Source organism: Mauremys reevesii, linkage group 5 (assembly GCF_016161935.1).
Source record: "Mauremys reevesii isolate NIE-2019 linkage group 5, ASM1616193v1, whole genome shotgun sequence".
Classification (NCBI taxonomy): Eukaryota; Metazoa; Chordata; order Testudines; family Geoemydidae; genus Mauremys; species Mauremys reevesii.
In genome coordinates, this window is record NC_052627.1 from 130,922,586 (window position 1) to 130,937,588 (window position 15,003).

Here is a 15,003-nt window from a genome sequence, read left to right on the forward strand (position 1 = left end):
AAAAAGCTTTGGAATCCTTCAAACTGAAAGATGTTGTAGACATGATATATTTTGATATTAGTAAGGCTTTTGACACAGTGTCACATGACAGTTTTGTAAGCAAATTAGGAAAATGTCTAGGTGAAATTACTATAAAATGGATGTACAATTGGTTGAAAGACCGTACTCAGAGTAATTATCAATGGTCTGCTGTCTGACTGGGAGGGTGTATCTATTGGGGTCCAGCAAGGGTCAGTCCTAGGTCCAGTACTATTTAACAGTTTCATTAATGATTTCGATAATAGAGCGAAGAGCAAGCTTATAACAATGTGTAAATGATACCAAGCTCTGAGGTGTTGCAAGCACTTTGGAGAGCAGGATTAAAATTCAAAATGACCATGACAAATTGGAGGATTGGTCTGGAATCGACAGCATGAAATTCAGTAAGGACAAGTGTAATATACAACACTTAGGATTAAAAAATCAAATGTAAACTACAAAATGGGGATTAACTGTCTAGGTGGTAGTACTGCTGAAAAAGATTGGGGGTTATAGTGGATCACAAATTGAATGATAGTCAAGAATATGATGCAATTGTGAAAAAGGCAAATATCATTCTGGGGTGTTTTAACAGGAGTGTTGTATATAACGTACTGGAAGTAATTGTCCCACTTGCTCAGCACTGGTGAGGCCTCAGGTGAAGTACTGTGTCCAGTTCTGGGTGCCACACTTCAAGAAAAATGGATAAATTAGAGAGAGTTAAGAGGAGAGCAACAAAAATGGTAAGATTTAGAAAACCTGACCTATGAGGAAAGGTTTAAAAATGGAGCATGTGTAGTTTTGAGAAAAGACTGAGGGGGGATCTGACAACAGTCTTCAAATGGGTTGAGGACTGCTCTAAAGAGGACTGTGATCAGTTGTTGCCCATGTCCAATGAAGGTAGGACAAGAAGTAATGGGCTTCATCTACAGCAGGGAAGATTTAAATTAGTTGGTAGGAAAAACTTACTAACAATGAGGATAGTTAAGCACTGGAATAGGTTTCCAAGGGAGGTTGTGGAGTCCCTGTCTCTGGAGATTTTTAAGAAAAGGTTAGACAAACTCCTGTCAGGGATGGTCTAGGTTATTTTGGTCCTGCCTCAGCACATGGGGCTGGACTAGATGACCTCTCAATGTCCCTTCCTGCCCCACATTTCTGTGATGTGTTCTATAAATGTTGCTTATTAGTGAGAGCAGATGACAGTCACTGGAACTATACTTTAATGAAACTTTCTTAAGTACATTTTTAAAGACGCAAAGCGCTAGATTGGACCTTTCTGAATTGTAGCCTCATTAACTGCTCTCGCCCTGAATGCAAATGGTCAACTAGGAGTGAGTGTTTATTCACCTCCAGTAAACATTTTATTTAATTGCCGGAATGTTTAGTCGATTTAAAAAAAAAAAAAAAAAAGCAGTTTCCTTTGGTGATGGGAAAATTCCCTTCATTTCTTGGCTTGGGCCCAGGGCGGCCCCAGTGGAAGTAAATGGAGTTTTGCCTTTGATTTCAGCATAAGCATGATTTGGGCCCTGGCCACCTGGAACTTCAGACAACTGTTAGATCTTATAAAGCAATGTCAGTAGCCTCTCTCTTTCCCGCCACTTATAGGCCTTTATTCAGCAAAGTAATTAACCCTAGGCCAATGGGTCTTAAACATGTGCTTGAAGTAAAAAGTGCCTGGTTAAATGTTTTGTTGAATAGGAATAAATTTAAGCATGTATTTACATCCTTTTTGAATCAGGCCACAGAACATACACTTCTGGGGTATCTCATTCTTAATGCTTGTCATTCTCACTCACCTCTGCATTAGGCTTCTGGAATCCTTTGAATCTCAGCTGGTTGAAGGTTAGATGTGTGTCTGTGTCAGGGTTTTCTATAGCCCCTGTCACCATAGTATCTAAGAGCATGTGATGTTAACGAGCGTGTGGTAGTGAATTCATGAAGGTTTCAGAAAGGGAAATACTGCAGCACTTCAACTGTTCTCAGCACTGGGGCTTCTGACCTCCAAAGAGGTCAACAGGCATTGTCAACTGACTTCTGCAGAAGTAGGTTTGCTCTGCCATTTCCTACTAGATGCCACAAGTGTCTCCTAAATTATGATACAGCTCCCCAAGACAGCTGTTCTGAAGCTTAGTGGTAACTGATGTTTGCCTGAAGAGGCCACATTGTGAATATGGAGGTCACTGTGTGAATGGGAACAGGCCCGCCTTCCCTTTTGGGCTGTGCTGTTAATGACTAGCTACGTAACCTAGTGGTCTGAGCACTGAATCGGGAGCCAGGAACTCCCCAGTGTTAATTTTAGTTCTGCCGCTGACATTCTCTCTGACCTTGGCCTCTCTTTCCCTGTGTGTAAAATAAGGAAAATCCTACTTCCTACAGTGCATGGGGACTGTGAATCTTGCACTCAAATTCTGTCCTAAGTTACAACCTGTATGACCCCAATAAATTCCTTCAAAGATGTAAAGAACTCGGTACTGGATGAGAGTTAGTATTGTTATTTATAAGAAATCTCAAAATAACTGACTCCAAGACTAAAAGCTGTTGAGCAGCCAGGGGGAGAAGAAACACATAGTGAAACTTAGGTATATTTCTCACCCAAATAAATCAATCTTAACTGATCTCCTTGGATGGGCAGCTGCTGATTTTCTGAACTCTCTCCTTCATTAGGTTTAAGAAATACAAGCAAGCTGGGAGCCATTCCAACTCATTTCGCTTGTCTAATGGCCGAACAGATGACACAGGTGAATCTTTGCTTTCCATTCTCTGTGACCCCCGACCCCTCTCAGAGAGAATGTGGATTTTGTTTTCCTCTAGTGACTAGTTCATATAACGGGTTAATGAGTTTGCTTCAGCTGCTAAATTGGGGACATTTTCCATAAGCTCAGGGAGTAGGGACTCAGGCTTTTACAACTGAAAGTCCTGAGTTCAAATGTTGCTGTTTTAGTTATAAAAGATTCAAGGAGCTCATCTGTTAGCTTAACACAGAGAAGGTTGAGAAATGACTTGATCAATCTTACAGGTACCTAAGTGGGGAGCAGAAACTTGATAATAGAATGCTTGCCAATCTAGCAAACAAAGGTATAACAAGAAACACTGTCTGGAAGTTGAAGCTAGACACATTCAGACTAGAAATAGGCTGCAAACGTTTAACAGAGAGAGTAATTAACTATTGGAACAACCTATGAAGGGTTGTGGTGCATTCTCTGTCACTAGCTATTTTTAAATCAAGGTGAAATGTTTTTCTAAAAGATCTTGCTCTACTTCAAACAGGAATTAATTCAGGGCAGCTCTCTGGCCTGTGTTATACAGTAGGTCAGACTAGATGATCACAGTGGTCTCTCCTGGGTTTATAATCTATATATAATGGTACTAAGTGTAGCACCTCTTGTCATTTTCATTAAACTGGTACAGCTCTCCCCCTGTTTTTGGAGTTAATTATGTTGGCCCCTTTTCTACTGGGATGAGAAAATGTGTTTGTTTCCATGTTTTGTAGAGATTCATTTTTTTTATAAAATATAGATCTACTTCCACTATTCATCATTATGCTTGATTGCAGCTAAACAGAGCTTAGCTGGGTTAGCTGTTGCATGGGAATCCTCCAAAGAAAAGCTAAATATTTCTTCCTTCTGAGCCATCCCTGCACCAAATACCCCTGGGAGGCTGTTTCGCTCAAAGTGTCGCATTGCATGCTAGAGTCTGTGGGTTAGTGGACTATACCTCCATATGAAGAATTAATGGCAGCAGTCAGTTCATTTTATGGTAATTAGGTGCAGTCTTCAGGCTCTTGGGAAGTTATCTATGCAGCTGCGCACAAATTTTCAGATTTTTTTTGTTTGTTTTATATTTTGATCAGCTCTGAGATGGTTTCATTCTGCTTGTTTGCAAAATTAAAATTGTTCATTTTCCAAAATTTTGCATGGAATCTTTTACTCAAGACGTTTTTTCTCAAGTTTTGAAATAAACAGAACATTTTCAAAAATAATTAAAAAAACACAACTCTGTCTAAACCAACTGATCAAAATTCGCAGTAACTCTCCCCCAAATGAAAACAAACCCCAAAGTGATAAAATTAAAAACCAGAAAATGTCAAGAAAATCAAAATATTGTCATTAGTTTTTTTTAAAGGCTATTTTGTATTCTATGATTCTGTCCTGATTTAAAAGGACACCCTCATTTCTCAAACATCAGTTTGAGGGATAATTTTGTAGCAAGCTGCAAGGGGCTGGGGGGGGATTGATCTTATCTCCCTTTTCACTTGTTTCTGATGTATGGAAGGCCTGAAAGAGAGGCGGGGGTAAGGTTACAGTAGAGTCTGGAGGCCCCTGCCCAATATCTGGACCCCATTGGACTAGACACTGTACAAACCCGAGACTCTGAGGTGCCTGGAGAAATAGTGACATTAGGGCACCACAAATATCAATCGAGAGAAAGCGAGATAACTGAGCAGGGGAGGGATTTACAGGCAGTACAGGGATTTTTTTCTCATGAAATATTTTCCTGAAAAGCAGCTTTTTTCTATTTTCAATTTAAAACTTTTCTTTTAATTTTTTAGATTTTCATTAAACAAAAAAATTGGTATTTTTTTATTTTTATTTTTTTGACAAAATCAAACTTGTTTCACAAAAATTTCCATTTAGTTGAAAAGGTATTTTCCAGTGAAAGAAACATTCCGATGGAAAATGTATGACCACCTATAATAATCTCAGTTGAAAATTCCTCTTCAATTTTGTTAATACAGACGCTCCCCTGGTTACGCAAACCCGATTTACACAAATCCGCACTTACAGAAAACGTTCTGTACGTTTTTTATTATTGTTGCGTAATTGTCAGGTATATGTTCCCAACTTGCATAAAATTCGACTTGCGCAAGACGTTCCAAAACGAAACACTTGCATAACTTGGGGAGCATCTGTACCTGTTTAAGTCCTATGTCCAACATTTTGGAGAAAAGACGTTGTTAAAGTTCCAACAGCCCCTACTGCTTCAGTTCAAGGGTAAGAGCTGAATAAACCTCTGAGAGAGGTTTGACCTTTTAGGAGGTCATCCAGCAAAACCAGGGGAGACCAGGTTTGACATTTCTGATATTTCTCAGCTAAAAAAAATACAGAAAAAACACCCCCTGTTCTATTTTTAAAAATCTTGGACACTGATTTTTTTCCATCCTAAGGTGTCAAAAAAAGGGTACAAGCCCAATTTTAAAAGTCCATTGCAAGTCCATGACACCTGGCTTCCCTTCCTTTCTCTGCGGTCGACTTGCTTTGTGACTTTGGGCCAAAACTTTCACAGTTGGGTGTCTGAAGTAGTCACCTAAATAAGAGCTTTAACGTGTGCTCTGCTCCTCTAAATTCTGTTTAGCTCTTTGAACTTGAGCACACCTGCATGGTATTGGAATACCCTTCAGTAGCACATTAAGCCTGAAAATCAGCCTCTGTTTATTTTGATGCTTAAGGCCTTGTCTGTATAAGAAACTTATACTGGTATAAACTAAGTTGTGAATTTAAATTTCTGTGCTTACACTGATAGAACCCCCATGTGGCCACTCTTACTCTGGGGTGGGGGCCTTTTTTTGGGCTTAGCTAATGTTGCTTAGAAAACAGTTTCTGCATAACCAAAAAAAGCTCCTCTTCTACCAGAGTGTGTGTTTCCATGTGGGCGAGTTATAAAAGTAGTATGACTGGTAAGACTTTCCCACATAGACAAGGCCATAGTATGAATTTAAATTACTTAACGTTGGGTATCCAGGGTCAAAAACTTAGCCTTGCTTGTACTCTGTTGTAGTTCTTTAAAATAGGGACAATAATACCCACCCCCCAGGGATGTTGAAAGAGTTACTTGGTTAATGTTTGCAAAGCATTAGGACATCCTTGCATGGCAGATCCTGTAGAACAAGGGTGGGCAAACTTTTTGGCCCTAGGTCCACATCGGCATTGCGAAACTGTATGGAGGGCTGGGTAGGGAAGGCTGTGCCTCCCCAAACAGCCTGGCCCCCACCCCCTATCCACCCCCTCCCAGACCTCGCCCCCTGACTGCCCCCCTCAGAACCCCTGACCCATCCACCCGCCCTGCTCCTTGTCACGTGAGGCCTTTCCCCCAGACCCCTGTCCCTAACTGCCCCCCCTCGGGACCCCCCCATCCAACCCCTGCTCCCTGTCCCCTGACTGCCTCAGCCCCTATCCACACCTCCAGACAGGCCCCTCCAGGACTCCCATGCCTATCCAACCCCCCCTCCCTGTTCCCCTGACCGCCCCCTCCTGGGACCCCCGGGACCCCACCCCCTATCCAACCCTTCCCCTGCTCTCTGTCTCCTGACTCCTATCCACACCCCTGCCCCTAACTGCCCCCCCCAGGACCACACCCCCAATCTACCCCCCGTCCCCTGACTGCCTTGCCCCCTATCCACACCCCTGCCCCCTGATATCTCCCCTTCCCCCAGATTCCCACACCTATCCAACCCCCCACCCCCTTCCCCATCCCCTGACCACCACCCCCAGAGCCTCCACCCCATCCAACCACCCCCTGCTTCTTGTCCCCTGGGACTCCCTGCCCCTTATCCAACCCCCACCTCCTTTCCATGCTGCTCAGAGCAGCAGGAACTCGCAGCCCTGCTGCCTGGCCAGAGCCAGCCACGCTGCCTGGCAGGAGCGGCGGGCCAGAGTGCTGGCGGCATGCTCCGGGGCCAGAGGCTAGCCTCCCTGGCTGGGAGCTCAGGGGCTGGGCAGCACGGTCCCGTGGGCTGGATGTGGCCCGCGGGCCGTAGTTTGCCCACCTCGGCTGTAGAAGGAGCAAAGGATGACAATCATTCTGTCAGAGATGCAAAGTTGTCCTGAAAATTTACCAAACATAATCTGTTTGTTCAGCTTTGCCAGGATGATGTCAGTGGAGAAATGAACACCGTTGTAATAGTCTGTGTGATATTGCAGAGCCTCAGAGCATGCCGCTCCTTGCCAGATCTCCCAGCACCAACAGGAAGTACCCACCACTGCCTGTGGATAAATTGGAAGAGGAGATTAACCGGCGAATGGCAGACGACAATAAGCTCTTCCGGGAAGAATTCAACGTGAGTGCTTTGTTAATCCCTATCTTCTGAATGCGCTTCAGTCGTGCCGGGGGATTGCAGTGGGTTGAACGATGAAAGGGGTGTTCTGTTTACCAGGTAGAAGTACTTACCTTAGCAGATTGAGTCAAACCAGTCTAGCTTGAGAGGTGAACGACAGCCTAATCAAGACAGTTTCTCTGTAGCTCTGCAAAGCAAGCAATGTTAAATGTGGTTACAATATTGTAACCATATCTATCGCCTGTTAGGAACTTCACAGTTGTTGCTATGCTACATGCCAAGGCCACCCAGAACTTCACAGTTACAAGGATAGAATTCTCATCCTCCTGTCTCCTCCATACAGGCCTCAACTGCTTGAGCTAAAAGGGTAGCTGTTGGAGGTATAGGGCCTGTGACCTACAATGGGGCAGTCTGATCTTATCCAGCAGGGGACAGTGGTGCACAAACACCAACCAGTTTTTTACAGAACAAGTGAATAGGTTGATATATTTCCGGCTGAGCAACATGGGTCAGAAACAGTGAAGAGGGTGTCCCTCTCTCTGTGTTTGAAAGAATACCCTGTTTATGTGACTGTCGTCCACACACCCAGCTGCTCTGGATCAGCGGGGCTGCCAGCTTTCCCCAACTTGACCTGCTGCTTGGGCCCCCTCCAGATTCCTTCACTCCCTCTTCCCCTGCATCTTCCTGCTTCCTTTGTTAAAATAAGTCCCTGCATTATTTATTTAAACCCAGGAAGTGACAATAATTGTATTTCCATTGGGGGTTCCTCCTTCTCTGTATCATTTGCAGCAATGTTCAGTGTTAGCCATGATGGGATGATTACATGAATGAAGAAGTGTAATTGTGCTGATAAGACAAGATAATGAATAAGTCTCTGTTTCCAGTAACAGGTGTCCAGCTTCAGAAGAGCTGGACCTGGAGTGTCACAAGTGGAATTCCATATTATTTGGGCCAGTAGAGCGCTAACAGTGTGCAAGCCATGTCGTGTGATTAGACCGTGGGACTGGGAGTGAGCAGATCTAGAGTCTGTTCCCAACTCTGCCCCTGACTCTGAGTGACCTTGGACAAGTCCCTTCGGCTCTGTGTTTCTGTGTATCCACCTTCAAATCAGAGATGAGAACACACACACCCCCGCCCGTACCTCACAAAAGTGTATGAGGCTTAATTCACTAAGGTTTAGAAAATATTTAGAGGCTGACTGCCAGAAGCTGGGACTGGGCGACAGTGGATGGATCACTTGATAATTGTCCTGTTCTGTTCATTCCCTCTGGGGCACCTGGCATTGGCCACTGTCGGAAGACAGGATACTGGGCTAGACGGACCATTGGTGTGACCCAGTGTGGCCATTCTTATGTTCTTAATCTCAAATAGAAGGTGCTATAGACAAGACCCTGTGTATGCTGTGGTTCCATCACTGTGAAACTGGGCCCCAAAATGTAAGCTTAGTTTTTCTAGTCTTTATGGCTGCAAAGAGAACTTAAAAAAACATGACATGGACATTAAAACAATGCAGTGTCTAGAGTCTACAGACTGCCAAAAACAGGAGCTGTAAATGAGAAAGAAACTATCCCAGTTATTTCAATGTAGTGTTAACTCAGAAACCTAATGGTGACAATTGAAACGTCAGCACTGCTACCACTTCAACACCAGTCATTTCTGCTGACATATCCAGGTATTGGGCTTATCTCACAATCCCAAATTGTCTCCCATGTCTCCCAAAGTGCCTGCACTCAGCTGTCCCCTGTGCAGTGGCAAAACCTACAGCTTTCCCTGACAACACCGCTGATGCAGTTAAACCTTGCAATACAAAAATCTTTGGCACACTGAAAATTAGTAATGTAGGGGGCAAAGTAAAATAACTGAATTAAGTATCAAATAAAGTGCTTAGGAGCTGCTGTACTGAATGGATTCTCCATTGTCATGATTAATAAAGAAAATCTTCGAGAACTGCTACAAAATTTTCAGCACTGAGTTGCAGAATTTAGGTCCAGTTTTCCCCAGGATACACAGGGCCTTGGCTGTAGAATTACAATACCTTACTGTTAGACAAACCCACCAGAATGCCTTGCACCCTAGACAAACATTTCCCCTCTCCCAACTGCTGTTGGGCCAGTTGGTTGCTGCCTTGCACCACAGAAGTGGCTGCATTTCAGTAATTGAGTGTTAGTGTAGTCAGTAAACTTCTTTCAGATCATTTCTGATGAAATGTGAATTGCACCCTGGACTTCTGTCCCCAAAGCACAGGCCTCTATCTCTTGAGCTAAAGGAATAACTCTTTAGTTGGTAGCAGCAGTAGGTTCTTATCCTCTTGTGTGGACAGCCAGTAGAGGAAGACACGTAACACCAGCCAGTAGAGGAAGACACGGAGCTAGTAGGCTACATAAGACCACCAATGCTGAGAAACCCCACTCTTCCTCCCCTCAATCTTAAATACCTGCTACTTCCCCCAGTTGTGGACGAAATCACATTGTGATCATATCTGATCTACTGTGATTGAAAGTTGTCACCTTCTGCCGCCTATTTGGTGGCTTTCCTGGAACAACTCGGTAGGTCTCAGTCCAGTTCCTCCTGGAGATGGGGCTGCATCACAGCACCAGCACATTTAGCTCCAATTGGCCATCTTGCCAGAGAGGCCCAGGACTGCATGGGTTGTGGAGAATGAATCCCCTGCGAAGGGGTCTATTCAGGTCCCGGTTGGGGTGAATTGGCAAGGTAGAGTGGGGAAACTTGTTCAGTTGCTGTTTGTGCTCTGTGGAGAGAGGATGTTACTTTCCAGGGCTCTCAGGCTGCTATCTTTGAATCAACCCTCAATTCACTTGACTATTTTTTAAAGAAGAAAAGCCGATAGCCCCTGTGCCCAGAATTGGCTCATGGTACCATAGAGTGTTCCACCCATCTGATATGGGGTGGGGGTGACTAATGGGATATGGGGCTGACTAGCCAGCTCCAAGCCCTAATTCAGGCTGCTGTAGCACTGGTGGCAGTTGGGATCCGTCAACCTGCGGTAACGGGAAAAGAGCTGAGCTGCACCTACCCTGTCTCGGATGTGCTGATGGGATGGTCTGGTTTGTGTTGGAGGAGGAGTTGCTGCCACCTTGTGTTTCTGGATAATATGGCACCTTATTTCATATTAGGTGAAATTTGCTCCCTGCGAGGCCTGTAAGCAGTGATGAGCTGCTAAAATCTTAACAACCGGTTCTCTATAAAAAGTTCTGATTTAAGGAATGTGCCAGAGCATGTATTTTTTTGTACCAATAGAGTTACCATACGTCCGTATTTTCCCGGGAGGAATTTTTAAATTTTAAAAATTCCGCCCAGACAGCGATTTAAGAACCGAAAAGCCTGACATGTCCAGGAAAATACAGAGGTATGTTAACCCTACCTAAAGTTCTTTTTTAAAAAGATGGGCCTGAATTAGAAATGAGCTCCTTTTCACATGTGGGTCCCCGCCACTCCCTTGGGGTGTGCTAGGGTGACCAGATGTCCCTATTTTATAGGGACAGTCTCAATTTTTGGGTCTTTTTCTTATATAGGCTCCTATTACCCCTCACCTTCTGTCCCGATTTTTCACACTTGCTGTCTGGTCACCTTAGGGTGTGCACATGTGTGGGTCCCAGCTGCTCCCTGCCCCCCCTCATTGAAGCAGGTGTGCAGGGTTACTGCCCTGAGAACTGCAGGGCACCAGTGGACATGGGGCTGGCTGCAGACAGGGGTGTGGGGCAGGGCTAGCTGGAGGCAGGGAGTGTGACACAGGCTGGCTGCAACAGGGGCTGGCTGTGGGTAGGTGATGCAGACAGGGGCTGGCAGGGGCTGCGGCTGGGGCTGGCTGCAGGTGGCTGGGGCAGGGGCAGGGGCTGGCTGTGCCAGGGGGTGGCTGCAGGCGGCTGTGCCAGGGGGCAGGGGCTGTGGCAGGAGCTGGGGCTGTGCCAGGCGCTGTGGCAGAGGGTGGCTGCGGGCGGCTGTGGGCAGGGGGCGGCAGGGGCTGCAGGCAAGGGGGTGAAGACAGGGGGTGGCTGCGGGCAGGGGGCAGAGGTGCAGACACTCACACGCGGGGAGAGCGGCTGGGAGCAGCCCGAGCAGCAGGAGGCAGCCGGGGACCCACCAGGCAGCAGCAGGAGCCCCAGCGCAAGAGGTCCAAGGAGCAGCAGCAGCAACAGGGCCAGGACGCAGCCCACATGGCTCCCGCAGCACAGCGCCCCCTGGCGGCCGGGAGGAGGAATTACAGGCTTCCCAACCAGAGCCCATGAAAGCTTCCCTCGCAGGGAAGCTAGTTAACAAGCGGTTCTAAAACCGCTTCTAAATTTAACAACTGGTTCATGCGAACCGGCTCCAGCTCACCCCTGCCTGTAAGCAGTTATCTGAGCCTCTAGTCCATGGCCTTCCCCTCCATCTAGACAGGCTCATTTTTCATTAACCATTTCCCATCTTGAGAGGTCTGTGTTCAGAAATGAATTGCCTCTGTGAATAGTGCTAGCAGAGACGTGCTGTCCTGCCATGCTGCAGTAGCAATAGGGCATCTACAGATCCTAAAGCACTTCAGAAAAGGCACTGAGCATTATTGGAACTATGAAACCCTAGTAGCTCATCTGTGCCTTCTGGCTTTGGGAGAAGGGATGGGGAGATGGTGGAGGATTGTGAGCCTCAAGTGTAGGGGGGCTTCCCCTTGCCATCCTTTCTAAGGGCCTCCCACTGTATCCATGTAAGAGCTCAACAGAGTAGAGTTGCACTAAGCTGAGCCCTGGCTGTTTCCCATGATCCCTTTACAAGAGCTTGTGCTGTCCCTTTGCTCTATGTACCCCCTCCAACTCTTCTCCTGATCTAGCCAGCTTCTCTGAAGGGGACAGGAAGATGAGCCTTCAGCATTTCCCTTTGACAGTGATCTGTTATGGAGGGAGCAGTGTTTGCCTAGAGGTTAGAGCAGGGGTCTGGGAGCCAGGACTCCTGGGCCCTATTCCTAGCTCTTCCAGCTGTGTCATTTCCATTGTGTCATCTTAGGTAAATCATGTAACCTCTGTGCCTCATTTTCCCCCAAATGAGAGGCTACTGACTTACCACCTTTTGAGATCTTGCATGCAAGACCCTTGAGATACAGCAAGGCTCATCACTGTATAGAATTGCTGGTTGGTTTGTGTTTACTACAATGACATGCTCTTCCCGAACCCTGCGTACAGTGGAAGTATAACAGGAAATCTCACTTCTCCTGCCCTTTCAGGCTCTCCCAGCATGCCCCATCCAGGCCACATGTGAAGCCGCCTCCAAGGAGGAAAACAAAGAGAAGAACAGATACGTGAACATTCTGCCCTGTATGTATTTGCTCTCGGTGCAGCTCCTTTGAGGCTTGTGGGGGTGGTGTAGCCAATTGCGGTTGACACTTCTGTTGTTGGCCTGTTTCTCCATTCTGTATGGCTGTTATGGACGGAAGTGGGGAGTGTAACAGGCCTGCTGAGTGGCGATTGCTAAGTAACAGGAAACCACATACAAGGGGTTGAGTTAAAGCAACAGGAGAGGTGAGGTTGGTTCCCACCACTCTGCAGGCTGCTTCGTCCGATCTAGGTCCAGTTAACACGTAGTAAAAAGAGCTCCCTGCAGCTGTAGCGCAAGCGGGAAAGATTCAGGCCAGTTTCTATTGGATGGGTGTCCATGCTGTTGTAACGACCCTAGTGGCAAAGATTGAATGGGCCCTGGAGAGTGAACTCCTCTCTCACTCCTAGAGCTTGTCTAGACTAGGATTTAAAGTGTGATGTTTGCACTTCTTAGCTAACACACACTATCTAACTCAGGGGTCGGCAACCTTTCAGAAGTGCTGTGCTGAGTCTTCATTTATTCACTCAAATTTAAGGTTTTGCGTGCCAGTCATACATTTTAACGTTTTTAGAAGGTCTCTTTCTATAAGTCTATAATATATATCTAAACTATTGTTGTAGGTAAAGTAAATAAGGTTTCAAAATGTTTAAGAAGCTTCATTTAAAATTAAATTAAAATGCAGAACCTCCCAGACCAGTGGCCAGGACCTGGGCAGTGTGAGTGCCACTGAAAATCAGCTTGTGTGCCGCCTTCGGCACACGTGCCATAGGTTGCCTACCCCTGATCTAACACATTTGCAACGTCTAGTGTAGACAAGGCCACCTGCCTTTTAACACATGCTAAACTGGTCAAGTTATAGCCTGGAAGGATGCAGTGTACATCATAGGCAGTTGCACAGGTCGTGGTGGGAAGATGGAAAGATACAAAATTAAACTTGACAGGAGGCCAAGAACTCTTAATTGCCTGAATGTAACTGGAGAGAGACAATGTATTTGCAGGGTCAAGGGTTGGATGAGCACTGGGCGTGGAACCCTCTTGAGTTCAGACGCTCTGCAGAATTGATCACATATGTAGGCTTAAGCACATGATGATTTCAGTGCATAAAGCTTTCTACAAATGCAGTGAAGTGAACCTTCGGAACCTATCCGGCCAAAGGCTTCCTCTATCTGAAATACCAATCAGATAATCAGCTTCCTCTGGATATAGAAGTTCATTAACATCTATTTAGTTTAATGCATAGTTTTGATTTTTCTCCAGATGATCATTCCAGGGTTCATCTGACTCCCATCGAAGGTGTCCCGGATTCTGATTACATTAACGCCTCCTTCATTAATGTAAGTTTTTTCATGGACTTTGTTACTGATTGGTTTGAACAGTGCCTGGTCCTGTGATGGCCTGTTTCACATGGAGTGAGGCTAGCCATTAGGCATATGCCTTATGTGGAGTGTGGTTATGGTCAGCAAAGTGACTGCTAAGATATGGCCCCTTGGTCCTGCCTCTCTCTCTTCCTCTGACTCATGTCTGCTTAGTTCACTGGCCAAGAGTTGTTATGCTGTTATCAATGCTGTAGTGTCAATACACCTGTGGGAGAGGGAGCTGTGTTCTGTTCTGCCTCATACATCCACAAAGGGAATGTGGTCTTAGAGCAAGGGGCTGACAGCCAACACCACTGTTCCTTGCTCTGCCACTAATGTGCTGTGTGACCTTGGTCACGTCTCTCTGTGCCTTTGTTTCCCCATCGATAACACCTAACTCACTGGGATGTTGTAGAGCTTAGCTTTCATGTTTGGAAAGGGCTTTGTGGTCATTCCCTGGTTGAAAGACAAATTTTAAGTGAAGATGATAAACCATTGGAACAAACTCCCCAGGGAAGTGGTGGATTCTCCATCTTTTGATGTCTTCAGATCAAGACTGGATGTCTTTCTGAAAGACACGATTTAGTCAAGCACCAATTACTGGGCTCAGTGCAGAGGTAAATAAATGAGTGTAGTTTTCTGGACTGTGTTATACAGGAAGTCAGACTAGATGATCTCATGGTTCCATCTGGCATTTAAAATCTATAAATTACTGAGGACCCAGTCCTCCAATCCCTCCATGGTCAGAGCTCCCTTTGTAGCCAGTGGGAGCCATGCAGCCAAAAGACTTGCAGGATTGGGAACAAAGTGGACTTGCAGGATTGGCCAGCTGAATTCTGCTTACAGCACCTTTGGGCCTGCTCTGCTCCCATTAGAGTCAATGGGAGTTTTGCTGTTGACTCAGAAGGGATAAGGAGATCATGGCTTTTGCTAGTGAAACATGGTGATGTGAATAGAAAAAACAGTTTGATTTTCAGGTGTCAGGTTGAGTTTGCAGCGCCATTTCCTCAACAGAGATCTATTTTGATGCATGAAATGTGTCCCTTTCTGTGACAGGTCATTGAGGGAGCGTTAATCCAGAGTCCCGTCTATAGAGTTACTCCCAGAGCTCAGTTTCCCTTTAAATAAACAATAAAGCATAATCATTGCACAAACGAGTGTTACTAGAGAGAAGAGAGGTGATCTTGTGGGTAGAACACTGGCCTGGGACTCAGGAAATTTGGGTTCAATTGCTCTCTGCCACTGACTTCCTGTGTGACCTTGGGCAAGTCACTT

At 45.7% G+C, this 15,003-nt stretch overlaps 1 protein-coding gene across 2 annotated transcripts in view; it reads left to right on the forward strand.

Moving 5' to 3' along the window:
• The window catches only part of PTPRA (protein tyrosine phosphatase receptor type A), a 220,718-nt gene that overhangs the window by 181,236 nt on the left and 24,479 nt on the right, over positions 1 to 15,003 (forward strand). For both annotated transcript variants that reach the window (XM_039542426.1, XM_039542427.1), the window contains 4 exons: positions 2,683 to 2,756; positions 6,936 to 7,072; positions 12,282 to 12,372; positions 13,631 to 13,707. In XM_039542426.1, the coding sequence (XP_039398360.1) occupies positions 2,683 to 2,756; positions 6,936 to 7,072; positions 12,282 to 12,372; positions 13,631 to 13,707 (379 nt within the window). The remainder of the gene's footprint in view (positions 1 to 2,682; positions 2,757 to 6,935; positions 7,073 to 12,281; positions 12,373 to 13,630; positions 13,708 to 15,003) is intronic.